We start from the raw sequence: 25,400 nt of genomic DNA, 5'->3' as shown, positions 1-25,400 counted from the left end.
GTTCATGGAGAGTTAAGCAGTTGCAAGTTGAAAACGAGAGGATGGACATGTTAGATCTTTAGAGCAGTAGTGTTTTGGGTGGGAAAGCGTGTTAAAGCCCAGAGGTCAGAAATTCATTACTGCCGCCTGATGCGGAATGGAGCGTCATCCACCCATCTGTTGACCGTCCGCCCTGTAAACAGCCTGAATGAGATGCGCCGTAATGATATAAAATAATCTACGACAGTCAATAACTCGTCTCCTTTAGGGTGCGAAGTGTTTGGAGTGTGCAGTGGCCTTAAAATGAAACAGATATGCTAAACTGCTGCTTGAGTAGGCTGACTGCGAACAAAGAACATAGCTATGATGCGCAAAAAGCGAGCCAATTCCACCTTAAATGTCATTTGCGTCTGTGGCGGAGACCTAGGCGCCATCTTCGGTCCACCTTAAGCGCACAATGTGGCCAACGAACGCAAGCGTACCAGCCAGGCTTCCGTCCTCATTCTCCAGCCGGGGATCGCACTCTGGTTCCCAGCTTTGACACAGCGTCACTTGTGAAACAACAGAGGAAAAGACGCACTCGGGCCAAACCCATCCGCACCAGTAGGAGAAGATGTCCGAGCCCAAGTACCGAGAGTGGATCCTTGAAACAATCGACTCTCTTCGCTCGAGGAAAGCCCGTCCAGATCTCGAGAGGATTTGTCGAATGGTCCGGAGACGACATGGGTCTGACCCGGACCGAACCAGGACAGAACTGGAAAAACTGATTCAAGAGCAGACCGTGCTCAAAGTTAGCTACAAGGGATCCATATCCTATCGAAACGCGGCGAAGGTGCAGAGAAAAAGCAGAAAGAAGAGTGAGTTTACGGCCGCTGGCAGCAGCAGCGGCGCGGAGGCAGCGAGGGAGCGGACCAAACACGACCATCTGAACAACAACGGCGACAGTGCGCACAGCTTCACCGACCAGGAGGAGGGAGAGGAGGACTCGGAGCCCAGCCCAGATCCCCAGACGCAAACATCAGCCAGCACCACTGGCAAGAAACACAAGCCCTCTTCCAGCCCGAGTAGCGGAAACGGGTGCCTCAGTTGTGGCGCAACAACGGGCTGCGCTGTCGGGAGCGGCTGTAGAGAGGAGAAAGCAAGTGCATCGAGAGACAAGGGATTAGGACATCAGGCAGAGGGTGACTGTCCGTCGCCCAGTCACGGTCACAGAATAAGCGCACACGACGGCGGTGATACCGGCAGAGTAACACCCAGCAAAGCCGATGGGATTCGAGGAGGAAAGGAACCTGGCTTGTCCGGGGCTGACATGGAGAACAAAACTTGCCCCGGGAGCGTCAGCTCCAGCGACAGCAGCCTCCCTCAAAGGCAGAAGCAGACAGTGCCCCTCAAGCCCAAACTCCGAGTCGGAGGAGGGGGTACCAAAACAGCGGGGAACCAAGCCAACTCCGACCTGGGCGACAGATTGGTGGCTTCTGTTCGCAGCCTGTCCGAGAGGAGCCTCCGAGGGGGCTCCGCTGCCGTGGCCAGAGGCCAGATCAAGCCGCTTGGGCTGAAGGAGATTTTGGGCTATCTGAGCAGCCAGGAGCGGCTCTCGGAGGAGAAGCTGACCCGAGGCAAAGTCAAAGTGGTCCTGGAGAGGGAGGTGGCGAGGGGCAGGCTGCGCAGGACCCGCTGCGGGAACATCACTCTTCCTCTGAGGGGGATGGTGCTGGAGGAGCCGACGCCGAAGAATGCGTCCGCTGACAGACTTGTAAAGAGCGCACTGCAGGACAGGCACACTGTGAAAAAGGTGGGCGATGCTAACTTAATATTTCCAACACGTCCCGATTTTACAGAGCGCTGAACAGCTTGACGGCTTGCTGATGAATTAATGATCGTTCGTTAAAGCCGCGCAGACGGGACGCACTCCGCTTGCTCTCCTTAACATTTTTTGCTTCTTGTTTAGCCTCGCTGATTCTAATGCAAAAGTATCTGGGGATAATTCCCCGCATTTGGGATGAACTATTGTTATTGTGTTATTGTCAACGGGATGCGAACGTGCCCGCGTTGCGTTTGTCCTCCATACGCAAATGTGTGTGTGTGTGCGTGTGTGTGTGTGTGTGTGTGTGTGTGTGTGTGTGTGTACTGTGCGTGCGTGTGGCTTGGCTTCCTGCACAATAGGTGCGGGTTATAGGAGCAGACAGCTCCGGAGCGGCTTCCCCGGCTCCTAAAAACGCGCACACAGGAGAGAGTGCGCGCACCATTAGAGCGTCTGTGTCTGGCGCGAGCACGAGCAAGCTCTGGATCCATCGCCATATCACTCTCTGGGGTCATTTTACATTTAATTTCGCTCGCAGGAACTTTAGCGCTTTTGAATAGACCAAGGAGTGTCGGGCCTGCCGCTCCAATAGGCGGTGTCTGTCTAAACTTAAGACGTGCCGCTGTCTTGTGAGCGCAGCTCCGTCGTGCAGGCCGGCGAGAGGACTCAACCCAAACAGTCGGGCAGTCACAGCTTACTTTGGTCATGTAAATTAGATGTGGTGTGTTCTCTCGCGCGTTTCTCGATGCGCACAGGCCACTAGGTTACTTCTGCCTTTTTTCTCTCCCCCCTCGCTATCCCCGCCTCTCTCCCGCTTCGTGCCTCATTAAATCCTTTGTATCATTTTTTGACAGTATACTCTCCTCCCTCTCGTCCCCCCTTGTGGGCGCAGGCTTTGGTAGGCTACAGTAGGCGGCTATCTTTATTTCTCATATTTGTGTAGTAGTTTCTCAAGTGGGAGGTTTATATGATCTGTACTTTTCGCCCCCAAGACGCTACTAGGCAGTCTAAAGGCCTAATAGGCTATGCGGTCTAAAGCTTCATCCTAAAAGCCTGATATGCGGTCTAAAGTTCATCCTAAGTATAATACAGTGAGCCAAGTTTGAATGAGAACTTAGTGATTCACTCAGATAAAATTCAGTTCTGTCCATTCATCTGTGAGGAAGAGAAGGGGGAGGCAAGGATGAGCTGTGACTGATTCATCTCCACTCTCACCCCCTTTTGAATGGACACATTTCATCATCATAGTTGCAACTTTATATCAGTGCAGCCTCCGTCCCTCTCTTCCCAGGAGAATGAGCCAATGGAGACAGACAGTGAAGAGGAAGACCGGGAAGAGAATGAGGAAGAGGACGAGGAGGATGATCCCCGGAGTTCTGATGAGGAGGGAGGACTATCCCCGGTAGCCATGACAACCGAACCAGGCCTCAATGATAAAAGCACAGAAGATGCTGAGATCCAGACAGCATCAAAGCAGGAAAGCCCCCAACATCAGCACCACTGTGGCAAAGGTGTGTCTTAAAGACATAAAGATAAAGTAAACAAAGGAAAGAAAGGCTATTACTGCTTCTACTACTAATAATAATAATAATGATATTGATATTAGTAATTTATGGGTTCTCTACAGTGCTCCCCTCCCCTCCTCCCTGTTTTCCCACTTCACCAATGCAACCTGTTCCCCTCCCCCTCTTCTGCTTTTGGCTGGCTGTCTCCCAGGTGTGTCGGGGCTGGATTCCCTCACCAGGACAGTGTGTCCATCAGCCCAGGGAGGTTCGCTGTCACACTGTAAGAGCGCACACTTGGAGGAGAGATCCGTCCCTCCTGATCAGCTACACATAGATGCACAGGTAGGTGCAAGCATGTGCATCTGTGCTGTTTGGCTTTTTATTGTTTGTATTGTATGTATTTTTGTTTTTTGCGGGGGTTTTTTGTTTTGTGACCACATTTTTTATTAATCCCTTTTTTTTTTTTACATTGGTTGGTATATCAAACAATATAAAAGATTACACATGCACACACATACTGCAAATACCAATTCACATATACATACACATACATACAAAAAAAATATTAATAAAATAAAATAAGATAACATTAATAATAGTACTAATAATAATAATAATTATAATTTTAAAAAAGTTAATGAATTAATAGAGCTGATACATTCATGTTACAGACCTGACCTCCCTTACTACCCCCCCCCCCCCCCACCCCCCCCACCCCTCCACTACCCTCACCCCCACATATACCTCCTCCCCTTTTCCTGCCCCACCCAAAACCACCCATATATAGGTTCCAGTACCATATGGTAAGTTAAAATATTAAAGTGACATAATACAGGAGAAAAGAAAAGAGCAATTATTAAATTATAAATCATTTTTTTCATTTTTTCTATAGCATTTAAGATAGTTTGTATTGAGCGTATTTGCTCTTGCTATTAACAGTTCCAAACTTAAGACATTAAGGAAGCATAAGCGGAAGTGTGTTTTTTTTTTTAATGAAAATTCAAATAAATTTACTCCAAAGTATCCATCTTGAGATGTGGGACAAAGCATGTCCCGCATCTTGGTAGTGAGCAGGACCAGCGATGGCCAGCATGGCTGAACAGACAAAGGAAAGACTGAAATCTACACAAACTCAAACGTCATGAATAGAATTTGCACATTTGCTGTCAAAATAAGTGTCACTATGGGGATAAAAGAAACATGATGTAATTGGATGTACTGAAATGCAAAGTATAAAAATACTCCAATCAATGCATTAAATATTGAATGAAACTCCAGCTGTTAAATATATAGCCTACTAAAAAGATTATATTGTATTATGTTGCATTGTAATGCTTTATGGACAAGTAAAAGTAAGATTAAAATAACAAATAAATAGGATATATTATAGAGTAGCTGGTGAGCTGGTTGTGGCTATCAAGGTGAGGCTAGCAGCCACAGCACAGGGAAGTCACAGCAATAACAACAATGGCAGAAAATAGTAAGAAACAAAAGAACAGCGGAGATAAACATGCAGCCCCCAGACCCATTCAATAACATGGGTGAACATCTGCATTGCTTGTTTTTTTTATTGCAGATTGGCTGCATTTTCTGCCTGCTTCTTTAAAGTCTTTGGTGGCTGTACTGATGCTGGTTAGCTCAGCCTCAGGCTGGATGCCGTTTCAAGGTAGACAGCTCATCAAAATGACAAGTGTCGGGCGTGAACTTGACCAACTGAGGGGGAGGAGAGCAGGACTAACAGTACACTTTGCTGACTCAAGGCAAAAAAATGTCATATTATAGCTTTCAGGTTAAAAATTTTGATTTGATGACATAAACACAAACATATAAAACATATATATTCAGTTGTTTGTTGTATATATATCACTGTCTTAGGTGCAAGTGTGAGAATGATAGGCTAAAATGGACTAGGAGACATTCTTCCAAGTTATCTGGAGTATGTTTGTGTTCGAGTCTTTGTGAGCTTTGCTGGTACAGAGCCAGCGGGTATCCGCCTCATGGGCCACCTCATGGGCCACCTCGTGGGCAACAAATATTTTTAGAGTTTAGTTTCTTGTTAATGGTTGAACTTTTAACATAATGACCGCAGCACAACGCAGGTTTTAGGTATTAGAGTGTGGGACTATCCTCCATCCTCCTGGTTACCAACCTGACCACAGCAGACTCAACACACCACCATGACACAGGTGAGCACTGACCAAGTGACTTTATTTGAGGTTTCATAACTGTTAGTTCATTAACATGTTTGGAGCTAGTTTTGTACTTAGCACCTTATCTAAGCACGTATTGAAGCTAGCTTTCCAGCTATTTAACATGAGCATAACTTAATGTTAGTTAGCAAACTGAAATGCATTCATAGTGTCACTGATGGAAACAATTAGTGATCATGATGCAGGTAAATCAAGTCTTCAAATTCAATGTGTATATGTGTATGTCAGTGAAAGTAGCTTAAAGTGAACCACACTGCTATTTAATTTGACCTTTTCTGTCATATGTCATATGTCATATTATAACATTATATTATATTGGATTCAATAGACTAGAACACTTTTAGAAATACACAGCAGTAGTCAAATATTTATCTGTGTGGGTGTGAGAGAGAAAGAGAGAGTGTGCAGAAGCCCTAGTAACCCTGAGGTTCATTACTTTATCTTCCTTAGGACTGAGTATTCTATTTTTTACTTTTTTAGATATTTCAAAATCAAGAGGTGAAGGACCTGTGCAGCCATGATTGAAGCTGTTTCCAAGGACACTCCAGGGAGATGGGCAGGGAGTTTGTGTTCTAAAACAGAGTACTGGCCAAAAATTGGGTCAGAAATTTCAGCACCTTGTGAGCTTGGAATTATAAGGTTCTATCTGGGTAAAAAGTTCTGAGGAAAAACTCTTTTGTAGTTAATTCTGTCTTCATAGCTCAACAAAGCTTGCATACCTATAGTATTTAGAATGCAAAATATCAAAATTCTAGGACAATTACAAATTAAAAATTATAATTCTGTGAGGCCAATCTGTCTGTTTACAATGAGGTAGCTCCAATTTCAATGGGGGAAATTGATGAAAAGTATTTAATGGTAAAATTTAACAATGAGCTCTGTTTTGAAGCACATTGAGACTGGCTTGCATCAAATTAAAGGGGAAATTACATTTTGGTATATTGATTTTTATTTGAAAGAGCTCAAAAATACACCATTATCTGACATTGCATTTACTCTTTATTAGTGTTTTTCCAGTCCTTTGTAAACAAGATTCATGCTAATATCACAGCAATCTATAACATAAGTTATTTTCATGTTGATTTAACAGTTTTTTTTCTAGCTCCCCCACCCCAAATCAGTTTCCCCACCTGTCCCGCTCCCTTAAGTTACATTATGAGCCCTGTAATCACAGTAATGTCAGTTTCCAAACAAGAAATTTCACTTAATAATTGTATGTTTGGCTACTGTTACTTGCCCCAAAGAAAGATAATATCATTTTCTGCACATATTTTGTAGTTCTCCTTGTCCACTTGCTGTTCTATGGGATGTAGCTGCTGTTCTCCTCTGTTCATCTGTCTCACTGTTTCTCTCTGCTCTTCTCTGTGTTTCTGCTGCGCTTAACCTGTGATGGAAATACTAAATAAATATATGAGCTACACATCTTGGTTGCTGGTGGGATTCATCAGTAGATAAAGAGAAATAGCCTGTTAGGACACAATAATGATGATTAATAATGGTGTGCCATTAGTAGACATTGCCATGCATCCTAATGGGCTAGGCTAGGGCTAGGCTAGGCTAGGCTAACCTTGAGTGAGTGAGTGAGTGAGTGAGTGAGTGAGTGAATATGTAAATGAGTAAGTGTCTGGAATCTGGATCCATGAGATGCTTCACATATAATAACTAGCTAAGTAGGCTAGATTTAGCAGCTAGCTGTTGCTCATTGCCATAAATAAATGTTTTAAGGTTTGCACATTTCAATAAACTGTTCAAATGTGTAAACCATGGAGATATACCGAGGTATCCTACCTTACTCTCTCTGGTTCAGCTGAGAAAAGGAAAGTGATGTTTTGTATCCTATGTCTCTGTCTTTTATGAACCAAATCCAAAATTCCCAAACAGTGATTCTCAGCATCCTGTGTGCCATGCCTCCTGATGGCCACTAGCGGCAGATAGACTAACCATGAGTGAGTGAATGAATAAATGAATGAATGAGTGAGTGAGTGAGTGAGTTACTTTCTGGATCCATGCGGTGCTTTGCATTCCAAAAATAACACACACACAAACATTGAGTAAAATTCAAAGATTATTAATATGCGGATAACTCAATTTTGATTTAAAAAAGAAAAAGAAAACAAGGACTTAGTATCATAGATGTGAAGCAGCCTACACAGTTTTGCAGAGGCGAGTGAATGATCCTGGTTCAGTGTGTCTGTTGACGTTGCCATGCCTCCTAACGGCCACTGGGGGGCAGACAGGAATGAAGGAATGAATGAATGAATGAATGAATGAATGAATGAATGAATGAATGAATGAATATGTGAGTTACTTTCTGGATCCATGAGGTGCTTAGCATCTAAAAAAAAACTCCCTAAAAAGACCACATAATTCCAAGCTCACGACCTGGTGAAGTAAACGTTGAGTCATGGGTATTGGTCAACAACCCTATCAACCCCCTGCAAATGTATTGTGGTCATTTTGTGCTGTGGGGCAGAAAAATCTAAATTTACTCAGGACCTTTTATTGTACTACTAGTACTTCTGAACTGAAGGAGGAGAAATAAATCTAAATAAATTTGAATTCAATGTGTGCAGTAGCTCTTTTAGATATTCTTGTCCACTCTTTAATGTTCTATGTGCCTTGGATCTGGCGTCAAGAGCCTTTGATATGTTTGACTCTAAAAACATCCAATTTATTTATTACTTGAACCATAATTTGAAATTTCTATTGAAATGCATTCACTGTTGTGTTAGCTCTGAAAATGTAAAAGGGTGAAAAAAAAGTGCAGCTCTGGCTACAACAGGACAAGTGACCTGATCCTGTTTCCTCAGTCACTCCAGATATTTGAGGTATCCTACAGCTGAACTGTGTACCAAATTTGATAAACTAAATACCAAGGGAGACTTAGCATGGCATATTCGGGTAAATCTGAATAGTTCTGTTTGTCTTTAAAGAGTTTGTAAACTCTGATTCTTGGACAGTCAAGTAAGTTTGCATTGATTGACTACACTGTAATGATTTATCATCTGATCATGCAACTGGAAACAATGTAATTGTTTATCATCAGCATATTACAAATGTTAATATCGGGTGTGCCATCCCAGAAACATCACTGGCCACCCCCTGACTACCTGACTCAAATTTCTCTGCCGGTGCCTCTGGAGCTTTGACAGTCTAACATAGATAACAAGCATGATGCATTTCAGTGGAGGCTGATTCTGATATGGAGAGCCATTCTATAGCTTTTAGGAACAAATGTGACACATTTTTAACCGTTTTACCCATCCTTAAAGCAATACATGCAAAATACCACAATACAATCTTTTAGTATCAGCTAGAGTGTCACTCAATATATTTATATGATTTTTATATGTCAAAATCACATTACGTGTGGTGTTTGTCTTGACGCAGTTTCATGTAAAAAACGGGTATCAGTAATTTCCCAAGTCATACCAAAATGCACAAAAAGTGTGAAATTGAAACTCAAGCCATTTTTGTAAAATTTCACATCTATTATATAAATTGTCATAGAAAACAAATGCTTTTATGTTTTTTCCAAAATTTTGTTTAAAATGAAAAAATGAAAACAAAATCACATTTTTTTTTCACTCTCCTTTTTTATTTCAAATGGGATATGGAATGAATGGAAAGCACATGAATCATGTATAATAATCTGATGAAGGATGAAAGTGATAAAAGTAGACTGACAAATTTACCCGATGCACTGAACTTATGATTTTACATCTGTCAGTGTCACTTCAAGTTTGTATTAGTAACTTGTTCCAGAGAATGCATATCTTATTTTTCTCACATCATTACTTTGCATCCTTCCCCTCCCCTGCCCTGCCCTGCCATTCCCTCCCCTCCCCTCCCCTCCCCTCCCCTCCCCTCTCCTCCCCTCTCCTCCCCTCCCCTCCCCAGGATCGGATGCAACATGAGGGAAGGAGCCACACTTCCTCAGGCTTCAACAGTGAGTTCTGCTTTCCATTTGGTGGTAGCGGTGGTGGTGGGGTGGCGGTTTAACAAAAGCCCATTTTTTTCCCCTCCTAGGTTTGGAGTGTAAGACCGAGGTGGGCGTGTCTTCCTGTCTGCTCACGCCCACCGCCTCCCCGAGAGACTCCGGCCTGGCCGAGGAACGAGGGATGAACGGGGGAGTTAACAGAGGAGTGTGAGTGTTGCAGAGACACTGGAGATGGTTACAGGAAAAAGTTGTTGTGCGAGCAAAGAGACAGAGAGCGAGAGAGAGAAAGAAAGAAACAGAGAGAGCATAATAAGGAAATAAGGAACAAGGCGCTGAGCATCGTAAAATAGTCTGACTCAAAAGATTTCGTGCATGAATAGCAGTTTCTCCCTACTTTTCAGAGGTGTCAAACGCTCAGCTCTGATTGTTTTTTCTCTTTCCCTCCCCTTGCTCTGCATGTCTGTGATCCATTTGGATGCCATAGCAAACAAACACTAGCCAACATACACAAGCTGATGCCCAGTAACCCCCTAGTTTTGAGTGCCACCCTAGATTATTGTGATTGGTTTATTGACTTTTTTGTTTTCCTGTATTCCTTAGTGACAAACTGCTTTATCTAGTCCTTTTTCCTGATATTACCACCCTAAAATAAAGTGAAACAGTATTGAGAGACGTCTGGCCCTTCAAAATTAATAGGAGTATAAAATCAGATACCCCTTTTTACACTAATCTGCCATTAGTTTACATTGGTTTACCCTACTATTTCAATACCTCCCACAGTTTTGCTCACTTCTTTTTCATTCATGCCACTGTATGTGCAGTATGTAACCTGTACACAGACAATGTGCTAACTGCCCCTCTTCTTATGTCTTGTTAGGTTCATGAAGTCTGAGGGGGTCAGTGTAAGCCCAGTGGACTGGACAGTGTCCGATGTGGTCAGTTATTTCACTGCAGCAGGTTTCCCTGAGCAGGCTGTTGCCTTCAGGACCCAGGTAAGCCTGCACCTCCTTTAACGGCCACAAGAGAGCATCATAGACAGGATTAATGGTCATATACCCTAACCTCAAACAGTTCTAACTCATATAAATAAGCCTCTCAGTTGTATTCTACCTAACTACCTACCTTGCCTTCATCTCGGTCCCTCTCTCTCACACACGCTCTCTCATTCTCTCTCCAATAGGAAATTGATGGAAAGTCTCTTCTACTGATGCAGCGTAATGATGTTTTGACTGGCCTGTCAATCAGGCTCGGCCCTGCCCTCAAGATCTATGAGCGCCATGTAAAAATTCTGCAGAAAACACACTTTGAGGATGATGACTGCTAACCGCAAACAGATACATAAAACACACACACACACACACACACACACTCACACACACACACACACAGACAGTTATGCGTATATCTACGTACATATAGCTAAAGTAAGCGTAAAGTGATGCATGTATGATAAACACCCCACTTCTCATCTCATGTCATACAATACACAGAAACACACACACCTCCATTCCTCTCTTCCTCCTGCCCCTCTTTAATCTGCCCTGGTCCACATAGGACAGACTTAAAAGTGACTTGATTACCTGGACAACATGGATTTTCTACCAAACAGAGCACAAGGGATGGAAGGACAAAGGATGAATGATAAAGACAGAAAATAGACATTTAAGTATGCAGAGGTTCAAAAGAGTCATGCAATTTCTATTATTGACCGTCATCATTGAGCACTTTGCAACTTCTCAGTTAAACTGTGCAAGATGGTCTTTTCAACTGGTACTGTTGTTTTGTGTGGATCTTTATGCACATCTGTACTTTGAAAGACGTTATGGGTTATGTGTGTGGGTGTTATTTTTTGTTTGTTTTTGAGGCTGTGATGTTGCGATTACTGCTGTGTGTGCTTGTTCGTGTCTGTGTGTGCGTGTGCGTGTGTGTGTGTGTGTGTGTGTGTGTGTGTAGGCACAACAGAACAGGTTGGAAAGGACAGCAAGAAATAACTTGAGAGTCTCATGAGTTGACCAGATTACTGTACATTCCAAGATGCTTGAATGGATGATAATGAGATTCCCTTTAATTGCTGCCTGCCCATCATGGTCTAGACTGCGGTCTTTCAGACAGTGGCCCTGTACATCACAGTGCAACCAGTACATGTTTTCTTCTTCTACCTTGGACCTCTGGAGACGGTTGTCAGTCAAAGCAATAAGGTGATAGTTACCCCTAGACTTTTGCTTGGTTATTGGACCTAGTCAGGTCATAGATCAATAAGTGGCTTGGTTATGCATAGCCTAATGGCGTAATGTCCCAGACCCTTCAGATAAATATTTATGGCGTGTACCAGTTTTGAATGTTTTTGTTTGTTTCACAGAAGAGGTAGCCATGCTCTGCTCTGTCCTATGCATCACCACTTCAGAGCAGGCTGTAGATACTGTATCTGTATTGGACCAGCTCCTGTTTATGCCCACTATTGATCAAATACACCAGCTAACTGAGATGGACTGTAGTAGGAACTGAACAGAACAATCAGCTATAGATAGATGTACAGTATAGAAGAGCAAATATGTAAATAGATTGAAAAGTCCATTGAATACATCAACCTGCATTTGTAATGTTTCTGAAACACAGTGATCTAACTGAGAGGGTAAACTGAGTCAATCAATCAGTTAATCTCATACCACCAGCATTTTTTAATTGTGATTGGTCAAACCTTAGAAATCAAACGCTGTCAAATTGTCACACACCCCATTCCCACCTATCCCATTATTGTAAGTGTACATTCCTCTGTGTGAGCTTTACAGGTCTTTGTTAAGCTCATTTGCAAAAGTGACTGTTTTAACATCAATTAAGGGTTCAAATCCATGGGGGTGAAAACCTATTGTTTTTGTTAGGATTCTTCTTCTTCTTCTTCTTCTTCTTCTTCTTCTTCTTCTTCTTCTTCTTCTTCTTCTTCTTCTCCTTCTTCCTCTTCTTCTTCTTCTTCAATCATTTGCCCAATAGACTTGAACCCCACTATATTTGTTTCTATTATTTGTATGTTTCTATTTTTTTTCCCAAAATATTGATTTCATTTTGTGAATGTTTTCAGTCCATTTTCTGTACACTGGTTTTACCTCTTTCTCTCCTTGGTTAATCCTTTCCTTTCCTTTCCTCTTTTTCAATCCCTTTTTTCTCCTGCAATCATCCTCCATGCCTTCTTCCCATCTTAGAGTTATTACAGTTAAGTATAGCTTCAGTATGAGTATAGCTTGTACACTTGACATCCACATCCCTTTGCAGGACCACCACAGTTGGATAAAGGTGTACGTTATGGTGCTTGCCGCACTGTAACGTTCAAATCACGGAGAGTTTCTGCCATTTGTGTCATTTTCCTATCCTTTTCATTCAGATTTGTCACCTCTATAGGAGAAGACAGCTGTGTTTAGTGTCTAGTGTCCAGATTCTCTCAAGGGGAATGTACATCTATGCCCTTGTTGCTTGTCTCCTGTGATTTGTTAAAGAATAACTTTTGTAATAAAAGTGGAAAGTTAAAACATCCCAATGTTTCTGCTCTGAGTGTGAACATTTTGTAAGTTGTTGACACATGTTTGTGTTCATGTGAGCTGTGTCTGTCTGTGTCTGTGTGTCTGCGTGTGTGTCTGCATGTGTGTATGCCAGACACATACAGTATGTGCACATAGTGTGTGTGAGAGAGGGCATGTATGGAATCCACCATGGGTTGGGAGCAGCTGGGTAGAGAAAAGAGAGAAGTGTCATAACAGCAGTTCCCTTCAGTCAGTAGGACATGAAACATGAAGGGAGTTGAAGGGGGAAAGACCATGCCGTCTTTTAGAACAGAGAGGCACAACGAGAAGGAGACGAATCTGACTATGAGAGGTACAATGATCTTAGCATTTTTCTGTTCTCTTTTGGATATATGTATTTAAATATATAATACAATATATGTTTTTACCTATAAATATTTCACAGTATCAAAGTCGGGAAGTGTTCTTCATGACCAGCTACACACTTGTGCTTGCGTGTGCTGGTTAGGAGCTGGGGGAGGGGGAGATATCATGCTATATCTGTACTGGGACTCTCTCCAGAGTAAGTGGCTTAGACTGTGTGGTATCTGTGTGTGTGTGTGTGTGTGTGTGTGTGTGTGTGTGTCTGTGTGTGCACGCATTGGACAGGGGTGGGGGCGGGTGTGGGGGTGTAAATAAGATAGGGAAGCAGATGGACATATTTATACCCACACAGACAAACAGACGGGCTGCAGGACCCACAGACATGGTGTTTCAAGGCAACAGGGAAAAGGAAGAAAACTGAGACCCACTGCTGAGAACTTGTCAGCCACCTTCTGCAAACCTCCTGGGGTCCAGTAAGACCAAAACACACCAGGGTAGTTGAGAGCAGACAGAACCTGAAATCTCCGGCAGAGGTCAGAGAAAGATCAGCTCCCGAATAAACCACTGTTAACGACTGCAGACGACAGTGAGACTCAGAAAGAAGGATATTTGGACCAGAACAGTCCAGATTAGCTAGAACCACAGGAGCCGTTGGAAAGGAACAAACAAGAGCAGTCATGCCTGCCTCAGGAGGGACAGAGTGAGTAAAACAGCTGTGTGTGTGTGTGGGTGTGGGTGTGGGTGGGTGGGTGCTTACTCATGTATATGTGACCATGTATATTTTGTCAATTTGGAGCATGTAATATCCATTTGACATTATTTTATCCAGTATACATGTGTGTCAAGAAACTGGTATTATTTAGCAAAGTCTAAATTGCATGTGGATTTGATGGGAATGTCAAGATAGATCTAACATTTTTACATTTACTCCAAATTGCAGATAAATTAACTGTTTAAGATATGTGCATGTTTACAGTGACAGATTATGATATAGTTGCTATGTGCAGAGCAAAACAGGGTCTAAATACGGACTGGTGTCACATGAGGAAATCAGAGCTAGTGGAGTGCATGCATGTGAATGTCATACTGTGCGTCTTGTTTGGAAGTCCGAAGGGAGAAGATTTCTCAACTGCTATCCTGAAGCAGAAACACAGACCCAACAGACTTATTGTGGACGAAGCTCTAAATGAAGACAACAGCATTGTCAGCCTATCCCAGGTGTGTGCGGGTGTGTGTACATCTGTGCTTGTGTGTGTGTGTGTGTGTGTGTGAAAGGTGTGAGTATATACTCTTGCCAGGTTTGTATTTGTTCTCAAACGTGTGTGTCTCTGTGTGTGCACCTACACCAGAATAAAACAGAAGAGCTGCAGCTCTTCCGGGGGGACACGGTGGTGATGCGGGGGCGGAAGCGGCGTCAAACAGTGTGTATCATTCTGACCGATGACACCTGTGCAGATGAACGAATCCGCATGAACCGCGTGACACGCAACAACCTGCGTGTCCGGCTTGGTGATGTCATCAGGTAGACCTCACGCCCATGCATTTGTTGTTGGATGCACATGTGGGTTTGAGCTCATTATATAAAATGATCAAGAATACTCCATTGGTGCCTGCTGGTGTGTGTGTGTGTGTGTGTGTATGTATAACTGTAGAACCTTGAAACATTGGAATCCTGTGTTATGTGAATAAGTGGGTTCAAATACAGTATTAAATGTGTGTGTGTGTGTGTGTGTGTGTGTTATCACAGTATCCATTCCTGTCCTGATGTAAAGTATGGGAAACGGATCCATGTCCTCCCTATAGATGACACCATTGAGGGTCTGACAGGAAACCTCTTTGAGGTCTTCCTCAAACCGTACTTCTTGGAGGCTTACCGGCCTGTACACAAAGGTACTCCAACACCTGTGCCACTGTATTTAGGATTAATCATCTTAAAAAGACTATGTTTTGTTTCATGACATGTATAGACATGGAAGAGTCATATCACCAACACAACAGCATCCTTAACATGTTTGGATGCTAAAGTCCCCTGTGTTAGCGACTTGTCATCTGTGTTGCCAGGTGACATCTTCCTGGTGCGGGGGGGCATGCGGGCGGTGGAGTTCAAGGTGGTGGAGACTGATCCCAGCCCTCACTGCATCGTTGCCCCAGACACCATCATCCACTGTGAGGGAGAGCCAATCAAAAGAGAGGTCCGTGAGTGACAGATTAAGAGTCATTGAGAGAACAGATTCATGCAGTGTTTTTGTCCATCTCCATTGGGACTCATACATTGGGGATCATCAGTTTTAAGTTGGTTGGACAAAGTTGTGAGTGGTATCATGTCAATGTCAATACACTCAGTGGCCGCATTTTTAGGTACACCAAGCTAGTAGTGAGTAGGACCCCTTTTTTCCTCCAGAAGACCTTGTTGCATGCTGACTTGATAGCATCATGCAGTTTCTCAGTGTTTTTTTTGGCAGTGCCAGCATCCCATCCACTTCATCCCAAAGGTGCTCTACTGGGTTGAGATCTAGGGCCACTGGAGTAAACTGAAGTCATTGTCATGTTCCTGGAACCTGACTTGAGACAATGTGTGCTTCATGACAGGGGGCAGTATCCTCCTGGAGGTATCCATTTGACAAAGACTAGACTGGCCATGAATGGATGTTCCTGGTCAGCAACAATGTTTAGTTAGGCTGCCTATTTTGGTACTAAGGTGCCTAATGTGTGCCAAGAAAACATTCACCACACCATGACACCACCACCACCACCTGTACTGTTGACATAAGGCAGGGTGGATCCATGGATTCATGCTGTTTTACGCCAAATTCTGACTGGGCCATCAGCATGTTGCAACAGAAACTGGAATTTGACGGACCAGGGAATGTTTTTCCACTCTTCAATCATCCAGTTTTGGTGATTACGTGCCTGGAGTCTTATCTTCTTTGTCTTAGCTCACAGAGGTAGAACCTTGGAGCCATTGAGTGGATATGTGTAGCTTCATCCTACAGTAAATACGACCCAAACTAATCTGAGTCATGTATTCTGTGCTGGTCTTCCCCATGATAGGACGAGGAGGAGAGCCTTAATGACATTGGCTATGATGACATCGGAGGCTGTCGAAAGCAGCTGGCCCAGATCAAAGAGATGGTGGAGCTTCCTCTCAGACACCCTGGCCTCTTCAAAGCTATAGGAGTTAAGGTGAAACACACACAAAGGCACCCCCCCCCCCTATCCATCCATTCATCCATCCATCCATCAGTCAGTCTTGCTTCCATCCATTCTAACATTACAGACTTTCCTCTTTTCATGACTTAATGTGTTCTTCCCCATCTGGTCTCTTTCCCATCCCCCTCTCTCCTCTCCCTCAGCCTCCCAGAGGCATCCTACTGTATGGCCCCCCAGGCACTGGGAAGACCCTGGTGGCCCGGGCCGTGGCCAACGAGACTGGAGCCTTCTTCTTCCTCATCAATGGTGAGGCTCTCCTCCAGTCACACAGTGTCACAGTAAGACCCTCTGGGGTCTTACTGGCCCCTATTCTTATGAATGAGCAAAACTGAAAACAAATTATGCTACTTTTAAAGGACAGTAGGTGAAATTCTCATTTACTTATTGCATTTCCTATGGCTCTGTGTAGGGGAAATACAGTATATATATATATGTATATTTCTTATGATGTGCATTACTCTCTGCCAAGGTCCTGAGATCATGAGTAAGTTGGCAGGAGAGTCAGAGAGCAACCTGAGGAAGGCCTTTGAAGAGGGAGAGAAAAACGCTCCGGCCATCATCTTTATTGATGAGCTGGACGCCATCGCTCCCAAGAGAGAGAAGGTAAATGATAGGGCACAAAGAGAGGGGAGAATTTGCCCGTTCATGCTTTATGGGATCAATACACAGTGTGCCACATCTGTAGTATTAAGTGTGTGAATGGTTTTGTCAACTAGGCTGAACCTCATATCATGTAATAACAATATCATGTGGTCAGATCTGGGTGATGGTCAGTGCTACATGTCATCTCCCTTCCATCCTTGCTTTTGTGCTTGTTTATTTTCTCTGTTTGCAGTCAAATAAAGTAGAAATGAAAATCTTTAAATGTGTGTGCCTGTGACTGTGTGTGTGTGTGTGTGTGTGTGTGTGTGTGTATGTGTGTGTGTAGACCCACGGTGAGGTGGAGAGGCGTATAGTATCCCAGCTCCTGACCCTGATGGATGGCCTGAAGCAAAGAGCTCATGTTGTTGTCATGGCAGCAACAAACCGACCTAACAGTGTGGACCCTGCTCTAAGACGCTTTGGTTAGGACAGCCTCACACATACACATACACACACACACACACACACACACACACACACATAAAAACATGGTGATTGCTGCATGTGTGGTGTCTTTATCCAGGCAGGTTTGACCGTGAGATAGACATTGGAATCCCAGATTCCACTGGCAGACTGGAAATCATGCAGATCCACACAAAAAACATGAAACTGGCCGAAGACGTGGACCTGGAGAGGGTGAGAGAGTGGAGGAGAGGAGGAGCAGAGGGTGATAGGACAGAAGAAAATAGTCTTCTTTGGTAATCCTTTAAATCAGGGGTTCTCAAACGTCCTCATGTTACAAACCCTAAGATTGACACACATTAGTTCACAGACCCCCGTTTGATGAGAATTTGTTCCACATGCCCCTGGGGAGCCCCTGGAGCTCCTTCAATGACCCCTGGAGGTCCCTAGACCTCACTTTGAGAACCTTTGGTTTAAATTACAGCCCCTTATTTTCCATAATTTCCATAATTATGTAATCAGACACAAATTGATTCCTGTCTGGCAATCTTCTAATGGCATTTACCCCAATCTTGACATGCACGTGTGCTGTGGATACATTCATTTCAATATCCACACGTTTCTTCATCTATCCCAGATCTCCGCAGAGACCCACGGCCATGTGGGAGCCGACCTGGCAGCCCTGTGCTCAGAAGCTGCTCTGCAAGCCATCCGCAAGAAGATGACCCTCATAGACCTCGAGGACGACTCCATCGATGCTGATCTGCTCAACTCATTGGCTGTCACCATGGATGACTTCAAAGTACATGCACACATGCACACACACACACACACACACACACACACACATACACATGCCCACACGTAGACTCAACTGGCAGACATGGCAGAAGAAGTCCCTAAATGGAGATCTGTGTGTCCTGTTACTTGCAACATAGGATTAAGAGCTATACATGAATATTTTTAATGAGTTAATTAATTGATTAATTAAGAGAGATACAGTATATCTCCTTTCCTTTTCCTCTTTGTGTTCACTTTCCCTAACACCACTGTCTCCCCCCTCAGTGGGCGCTGAGTCAGAGTAACCCATCGGCTCTGAGAGAGACTGTGGCAGAGGTTCCTCAGGTCAACTGGGAGGACATCGGAGGACTGTCTGAGGTCAAGAGAGAGCTGCAAGAGCTCGTACAGGTGCAAGAAGCATTGACACACTCATACCAACATGGCAACACGCGCACCTTTGCACATACCCGCAAACACAAATCCTACCAACAATCCATGAATCTTCGTCTTGCTCTCCTCAGTACCCTGTCGAGTATCCAGACAAGTTCCTGAAGTTTGGGATGACGCCATCCCGGGGAGTGTTGTTCTATGGCCCCCCGGGTTGTGGGAAGACCCTACTGGCTAAGGCCATTGCCAACGAGTGCCAGGCGAACTTTGTCTCCATTAAAGGACCAGAGATGCTCACCATGTGGTTTGGAGAATCAGAGGCCAATGTCAGAGACGTGTTTGATAAGGTTAGGAATGGAGAAAGGAAACAAAGTGGGATAAACAGGGTCTGGGAGGTGTGGGAGGAGTTAAGTGGTGAAGTGTATTTACATGGCCATTTGTTGCTCGTTAAATGTTTCACGCCATAACCTTGCTGACCTCCTGCCCTTTGCCCTCTGCCTCAGGCCAGGCAGGCAGCCCCCTGCATCTTGTTCTTTGACGAGCTGGACTCCATTGCCAAGTCCAGAGGGGGCGGGGCTGGGGACGCAGGAGGCGCAGCCGACAGAGTCATCAACCAGATACTCACAGAGATGGACGGCATGACCAACAAGAAGAATGTTTTCATCATAGGTGCCACAAACAGGTGTGCATGTGTGAATGTCATTTTGCGCGAGCATGTGTACATGTGTCTGCATTTGTGAGTGCACAATGAGAATGGGGATATCTTCCTATTTCATCTAATGTATATCATGATTGTGGTTTGATACTCTCTACTCTCTACGTTACAAGTAAGCTTTCTTCTCCCCATTCGTCCCACCAGACCAGACATCATAGACCCAGCCATCCTGCGCCCAGGCCGTTTGGACCAGCTCATCTACATCCCCCTCCCAGACAAACCCTCACGCACCGCCATCCTAAACGCCAACCTGCGCAAGTCCCCTGTTGCACGTGTCAGTGATACATACACACAAAAACACATACACATGCACACACAGACAAAGACTAATTTCTCTATGCATCTCCCTCCCTCATTTATGCATTTAAGAGTGAGAACAGAAAATGGAAAGTTGGTCTGTCCCTGTATAGGCGCACTCGACTCCTCAGAGGCTGTAACAGGCTTAATACCTAAAGAGGAAGACAAGAAGTTCCTTAAAGGGAGGCATTGTGTTCTGTAACTCTCAGTCTTTGGACTGGGAACACACACACACACACACACACACACACACACACACACACACACAATATCAGAAAAACTGCGTTAATGTAAATGCATTCACAACATCTTGGTCTCTCCCCTCTTTCCCCTCCCTTGCTCCTCCTTTCTCTCCCTCCTTCCTTCTTGTAGGACGTGGACCTGGAGTACCTGTCTGGCATCACGGAGGGCTTCTCTGGGGCCGACCTGACAGAGATCTGCCAGCGGGCCTGTAAACTGGCCATCCGTGAGGCCATCGAGGCAGAGATCAAGGCTGAGCGCCAGAGGCAGAACAGACCGGGGATACCCATGGTCAGACAGCCGGCTCCCCCTGCTGCTACTGACACTGCACTGCATTCTTGTTAATATACGCCATAAGATCTAAAAGAGGGGGATAGATTTGGTCTCTCTCTCTGTCTTTCTCTCTCCCTGACACACACACACACACACACACACACACACACACACAGACACACATATTCCACTCCTCTAAATAGTGCCAGGCTGTGTGTGCTCGGTACAGAAAGAGACCGTGGAAGATAAAAAGTTCCCTAAAGGGCGGCTGTGTGTTCTGTAATATTCAGCCTTTGGACTGGGAACACACACATACATTCATACACACACACACACACACACACACACACACACACACACGCACACATCCACATTCAATATACTGTTTCACATCAAGTCCACATCATTTCTCTCTCTGTCTGCAGGATGAAGACTATGATCCGGTCCCAGAGATCAGGAAGGATCACTTTGAAGAGGCAATGCGATTCGCTCGTCGCTCTGTCAGCGATAATGATATCCGCAAATATGAGATGTTTGCTCAAACTCTGCAACAGAGCCGAGGCTTCGGAAACTTTCGGTACATAAGAAAGCACATCTATACAAATGATTCACCACGGAAAATATAGTCTTGATCTCAACTGGTTAAATAGACAAGCCAATCTTGGTTTTTTTTTAACTCCTGTACATCTCTTTCTCTCTCTTAGCTTCCCTTCTGGTTCCCAATCTGGAGGTCAGGGGTCAGGCTCTGGGTCAGGGGGCTCAGGCCTGTACAGAGATGAAGGCGAGGAGGATCTCTATCAGTGACAAAAACTCACAGTCGAGTTCCCTGCTCCCCAACTGTGCCCGCCTTCCTTGTAGGGACGGAAACAGAAGGATAATGAAAGACACAAAAGGACACAGAGGGACAATGAAAGAGGAAAAGTGCACGGCTGTGAATTCTGTTCTAGTGTTTAAGTTTTGGTGTAAAAAGCATTAAATATGTAACACAGTTGCACTGAGATTAAAAAAAAAATACATGTGCCAAGTGCCATGCTTAGCAACAGTAAAGTTGGTGCTTTGGCTATTCATCACTACATTGCAATGTCTCTGAACTGTAAGCTGCAAAGCGTGTTGTACTGAAGTTGTGTAAGTTGTGTGTGTGTTATCAAAATATGATGAGAAATGTATGTGTGTATGCCATCTATTATGTTGATAAATTTGATGTGGTGTATCAAGGAATAGGGAATGCTATATTTTTGTATGAATAAAGAGCCTGTGTGATTCAATGATCTTTTCCATAAACAACTCAAATATGCATTCTACAGAAAAAGCAGCGTGTAGCCTACACCAAATACTAAGCCCATTTTTTCCACTTGTGTGTGTCCATCAACTTGTGACAAGAAAATCACAAAATACAGTGCATTTTCAGAACAACTCCTGTCATAATACCAAATACAGGGATAAAGTATTCAAGAATCACTGTGAACTGATACAGTAAATATATATTTTTTCTGTAATTTTTTCTGTAATTGTAAATAATCACTGATTCAGCTGTAATACTTGTTTACACTGAGACTGATCTTCAATGTTTAAGCCACACAAACAGCATGATTTATCTCTACAATATGACCTAAAGTAAGTAAGTAAGTTTATTGTTAAAATAACTTTAACAATGCTACCAAAATATAAAAAGAAATGCCTGTATACAAAACACTGGTCACCAGTCAGCGGAACTATTGTCATTTTGTGTTCTGGGGAAGTGTTTCCCTTCAGTACTGCCCGACTGTTTATTTCCGTTGAGGGACGGAAGTGGCTACAGGGAGCTTGTGGAGGTGACCGAATGGCAGACAGCAGAATAACTGTTAAAATATTAGATTAGCACGCAAACAGAAGTTATATATTTTTCGATAATAGTGTATTCATATCGTTTGCACCATGGGAGCTCACCTTGGTAGACGGTATATCACCGAGACGGAGACCGAGCCAGACCCAGCGAAGAAATACGAATTCGACCCCCAGCTCGGCTTCGAAGAGAGGAAAGAGAGAGGTCTGTCATTGGTTACTAGCTACTGGATCTAATAGCTGTTACATTCACAGTGTTTATTTGTTATATGTGTTGTAGATTATGTATTATCTACCATGCCAAATGAACTAGTCAAACGTTAGCTACGCTAGCTAGCAACACGCTTATGGCAAAGTTAAGTGCGATTGCTAGCTAAATAGAAAGTGTTGTAGTAATAACAAGCTTAGTTTGCTCCGTGCTGAGTGTCAGTCCGTGGACAGCTTGGTAAGTAAATTCTGCTTTAGCTGCTCATTTCAACAGCGATCTCTAACTCATTATTATGTGGCCAAACTCGTAGTCAACTGATAAGAACATCTAATCAATAAGCAGCTAAGCTAGCTAGTTAGTTACTGCTAACATGTCTGAAGTTACCTGGTTGGTCCTGATTCATGCCGCCCTCTTTCTTTCTGATGGAGACAACGTCACGTCAAACTGTAAGACGAAGTATAGCAGTTTAAAATGAGAATACTGCCTATTAAATGGATATAAAATGGATATATGTCTTTGGCACCTGGCATAAAAAAAATCCTTAATAGGTGCAAACATACTGTACATGCATTGTAGGGCATGTCATGACATCCACTCCTCCTTACGGCATGCATCCAATCCTGATGTTTGGATTGAATGTATGCTAAAACCAAGAATTGACTCTTAACAGTTCAGCTTGATGAATGGCTGGACCTGGGAAGACCTTTTGGTGTTAGTTATTGCAGGGCCACATCAACTCTTTTAAAACCTTGCTTAATCCATATTATTCCAATCCATCAATACACAATTACTTTGGTAGATAAATAGGAGGTGTTTTCAGTCAGATGGCAATGGCAGTGTCCCACAAAAAAACATGAAAGGTTTTATTAGGGAATGTACTAAATAATAAGCACAAGTACTGCGAGCTGATGTGCATGAGATAAAATACTGGACTACTAATACAACATCAATTAAATAAATTTAGGCTACTTTCATAGTGCACTGTGTAATTTGAATGACTTTTTGGGTGCCACCAACAATGTCTGGGTGGGCCGGAATTTCAATATCGACCCATACACCTTTATACAAAAGCCAGGTTACTACATTGGCACTGCAGTGACCCTAGTTTAATAGCACAATGGATAGTTGCATCAGGTCCTGTATATTGGTAAATTACTGTAAAAAGTTGTATCCCTTCACCAGAGATGGTAGCGAGCCAGGAGCAGATGAACCTGGCCCAGCTGCCAGTGGAGCAGAGGGACTACTGCGCCCATCACCTCCTGAAACTCATGAAGTGCAAGAGGGACAACTGGCCCAACTTCCTGGCCTGCAAGCACGAGAGACACGACTGGGACTACTGCCAGAACCAGGAGTAAGTTTGGACGTTTGCAAGCTTTGATTTTCAGTCTTTCACAGAATTTGCTCTCCTTGACAATGACGGTTTCTGCAGACCAAAACAAAGTGTGTAACTGGATTAGCTAGGTCATTTGTCAAAGTCAAATCAGTGACGCTCTTACTGCAAGATTTTGTAAACTAATTAACAATAAAATTTGCCTTTTTGAAGATAAATGTCCCGCAATAAACCTTAAAGGAGCTTTCATGTTTTTTTGTTTTGTTTTTGTTGGCCAAAAATTTTTTTATCTCGAAGATCATCTAACCACCACTAACTTACAGTGGCACTGAAGTGTATTCAAGATCCACAACTTGGTGTTTAACAGCTTAACTGAGGCTAAATTCCACCTGTGTTTCTGTCTACAGCTATGTAATGCGTATGAAGGAGTATGAGAGGGAGAGGAGGCTCCAGCTGAGGAAGAAGAGAATCGAGGCCCAGGCTGAGGCTGCGTGATCTGACCCTTCTTCCTCTCTGTATATACCTGCTGCTGTCCTTAATAAACAATCTTGTTTAGCTCCACCACCCAGAGTTTTATTGATGTCAAGACATCCAGTAATCCTCTAGTTGACAATATCACCCAACAGTTTAATACAGATGGTCAGCAAATTGCAAAATCAGAAGTTTGTCAGTGATCTTAGTAGCTGGTTAACCAAAGTGCAAATGAGATGTGAAATTCATCTTGAAATGTTAGTGAACTTCTTTACATGACGACTCATCTAGAGTCTAATCAATAGGGAAGTAGTAGTATTTATAGCCCAGTTGAACCATTTATACCTTTCAGCTGTAAAAGTGGCTTTAGTGACTTTACTCTTTACAGAAAATATTTTGTAATCCTGGACAATTTTAATGTTGTGATGCATTTTTTACATAAGCACCTACAGATTTCATCCTGTATGGAAAGACTATATCAGTAATCTTCCCACCTACCATCATGACTTGTCCTTTGAAATCACACTTGCAGATGCACTTAGATTTGTTCCTGACAATTATCAAAGCTAAACATCCATTCCAAAGTCAATTGTTGACACTACTGGTAATGTTACACTAAATATTAAACTATCTACAATGGCATACATTGTGACATAACTATTATTTTCCTTCAACTACCAATCGTATGAACAGATTTTATCTTAAATTGTGCTCACAAACAATTTCACAAAGCACTGCTGTGATGAAGGTGTAATACCGAAACGCGTTAGCAGTCACGGCCAAAAAATAAATTGGTGAAAATGAGTTGACGTCTTCTTCGTTATATTCTTTTTTATTATTGGTGTGCTGCTTTCTTTCAACTCTAACTCTTATCATTGAAGTCCAGCACCCAGCTACAAAGTAGCCTTTTGGAAGAAGCGCACCCGTTTCTATTTTGAATTTCGCAAAGCATTCAGCATTCAATCCTTTTATTCTCTATTTATCTTTTTTCTTTGGTACACGCAAAAGTCTCCAGTAATCTGAAATGTTCTTATGGTCAGATTTGCTCAAGAGATTTATTCTTTTGTAGACATTATGCCAGATGTAAACCAGTTGTTTATGGTTAAAGATTTTTTTGGTTTTAAAGAAATTTTGCAAATGCCATTGGTATAATCATGATTTTTTACGTATAGGCTATCTGAACTAAGGAAATGTAGACTAATATGTTAATTATGTATATATGCATTGGCTAATTTCATATCAAACCATTTCTTTATTATTCTATCAAATGTGTGGGGGCTCAGATGATACAGCATTTACAGTATTTGTAATTTC

At 43.2% G+C, this 25,400-nt stretch overlaps 3 protein-coding genes across 3 annotated transcripts; all 3 read left to right on the top strand.

Moving 5' to 3' along the window:
• Positions 1 to 592: 592 nt before the first annotated feature.
• On the top strand, positions 593 to 10,782 carry samd1b (sterile alpha motif domain containing 1b). Its single transcript, XM_071927771.2, has 7 exons — positions 593 to 1,771; positions 3,051 to 3,291; positions 3,497 to 3,627; positions 9,396 to 9,444; positions 9,525 to 9,642; positions 10,313 to 10,427; positions 10,616 to 10,782. The coding sequence occupies exons 1-7, from the start codon at positions 593 to 595 to the stop codon at positions 10,757 to 10,759; spliced, it is 1,977 nt and encodes a 658-aa protein (XP_071783872.2). The 3' UTR covers positions 10,760 to 10,782.
• Positions 10,783 to 13,921: 3,139 nt separating this feature from the next.
• LOC139933557 (transitional endoplasmic reticulum ATPase) lies at positions 13,922 to 21,429 on the top strand. Its single transcript, XM_071927675.2, has 18 exons — positions 13,922 to 14,010; positions 14,417 to 14,528; positions 14,660 to 14,832; positions 15,058 to 15,200; positions 15,372 to 15,502; positions 16,362 to 16,493; positions 16,664 to 16,766; positions 16,990 to 17,123; positions 17,449 to 17,584; positions 17,686 to 17,798; positions 18,202 to 18,366; positions 18,630 to 18,752; positions 18,866 to 19,078; positions 19,235 to 19,413; positions 19,591 to 19,720; positions 20,116 to 20,274; positions 20,682 to 20,833; positions 20,961 to 21,429. The coding sequence occupies exons 1-18, from the start codon at positions 13,988 to 13,990 to the stop codon at positions 21,058 to 21,060; spliced, it is 2,421 nt and encodes an 806-aa protein (XP_071783776.1). The 5' UTR covers positions 13,922 to 13,987; the 3' UTR covers positions 21,061 to 21,429.
• Positions 21,430 to 22,030: 601 nt separating this feature from the next.
• On the top strand, positions 22,031 to 24,176 carry ndufb7 (NADH:ubiquinone oxidoreductase subunit B7). The gene is made up of 3 exons (XM_071927721.2): positions 22,031 to 22,282; positions 23,468 to 23,636; positions 24,023 to 24,176. The coding sequence occupies exons 1-3, from the start codon at positions 22,171 to 22,173 to the stop codon at positions 24,108 to 24,110; spliced, it is 369 nt and encodes a 122-aa protein (XP_071783822.1). The 5' UTR covers positions 22,031 to 22,170; the 3' UTR covers positions 24,111 to 24,176.
• Positions 24,177 to 25,400: the final 1,224 nt, after the last annotated feature.

This window comes from Centroberyx gerrardi, chromosome 3, assembly GCF_048128805.1.
Source record: "Centroberyx gerrardi isolate f3 chromosome 3, fCenGer3.hap1.cur.20231027, whole genome shotgun sequence".
Taxonomy (NCBI): Eukaryota; Metazoa; Chordata; class Actinopteri; order Beryciformes; family Berycidae; genus Centroberyx; species Centroberyx gerrardi.
This window is presented reverse-complemented; position numbering and strand designations above follow the sequence as displayed.

Bases quoted from the DNA above. Each gene is read 5' to 3' on its own strand.
- ndufb7 (XM_071927721.2), top strand. From the start codon at position 22,171: ATGGGAGCTCACCTTGGTAGACGGTATATCACCGAGACGGAGACCGAG. The intron at 22,283-23,467 runs GTCTGTCATTGG...TCCCTTCACCAG, and splicing joins CGAAGAGAGGAAAGAGAGAG to AGATGGTAGCGAGCCAGGAG. The intron at 23,637-24,022 runs GTAAGTTTGGAC...TTCTGTCTACAG, and splicing joins GACTACTGCCAGAACCAGGA to CTATGTAATGCGTATGAAGG.
- samd1b (XM_071927771.2), top strand. From the start codon at position 593: ATGTCCGAGCCCAAGTACCGAGAGTGGATCCTTGAAACAATCGACTCT. The intron at 9,643-10,312 runs GTGAGTGTTGCA...ATGTCTTGTTAG, and splicing joins GGGGGAGTTAACAGAGGAGT to GTTCATGAAGTCTGAGGGGG. The intron at 10,428-10,615 runs GTAAGCCTGCAC...TCTCTCCAATAG, and splicing joins CTGTTGCCTTCAGGACCCAG to GAAATTGATGGAAAGTCTCT.
- LOC139933557 (XM_071927675.2), top strand. From the start codon at position 13,988: ATGCCTGCCTCAGGAGGGACAGA. The intron at 17,585-17,685 runs GTTAGGACAGCC...GTCTTTATCCAG, and splicing joins CCCTGCTCTAAGACGCTTTG to GCAGGTTTGACCGTGAGATA. The intron at 20,275-20,681 runs GTCAGACAGCCG...CTCTGTCTGCAG, and splicing joins ACAGACCGGGGATACCCATG to GATGAAGACTATGATCCGGT.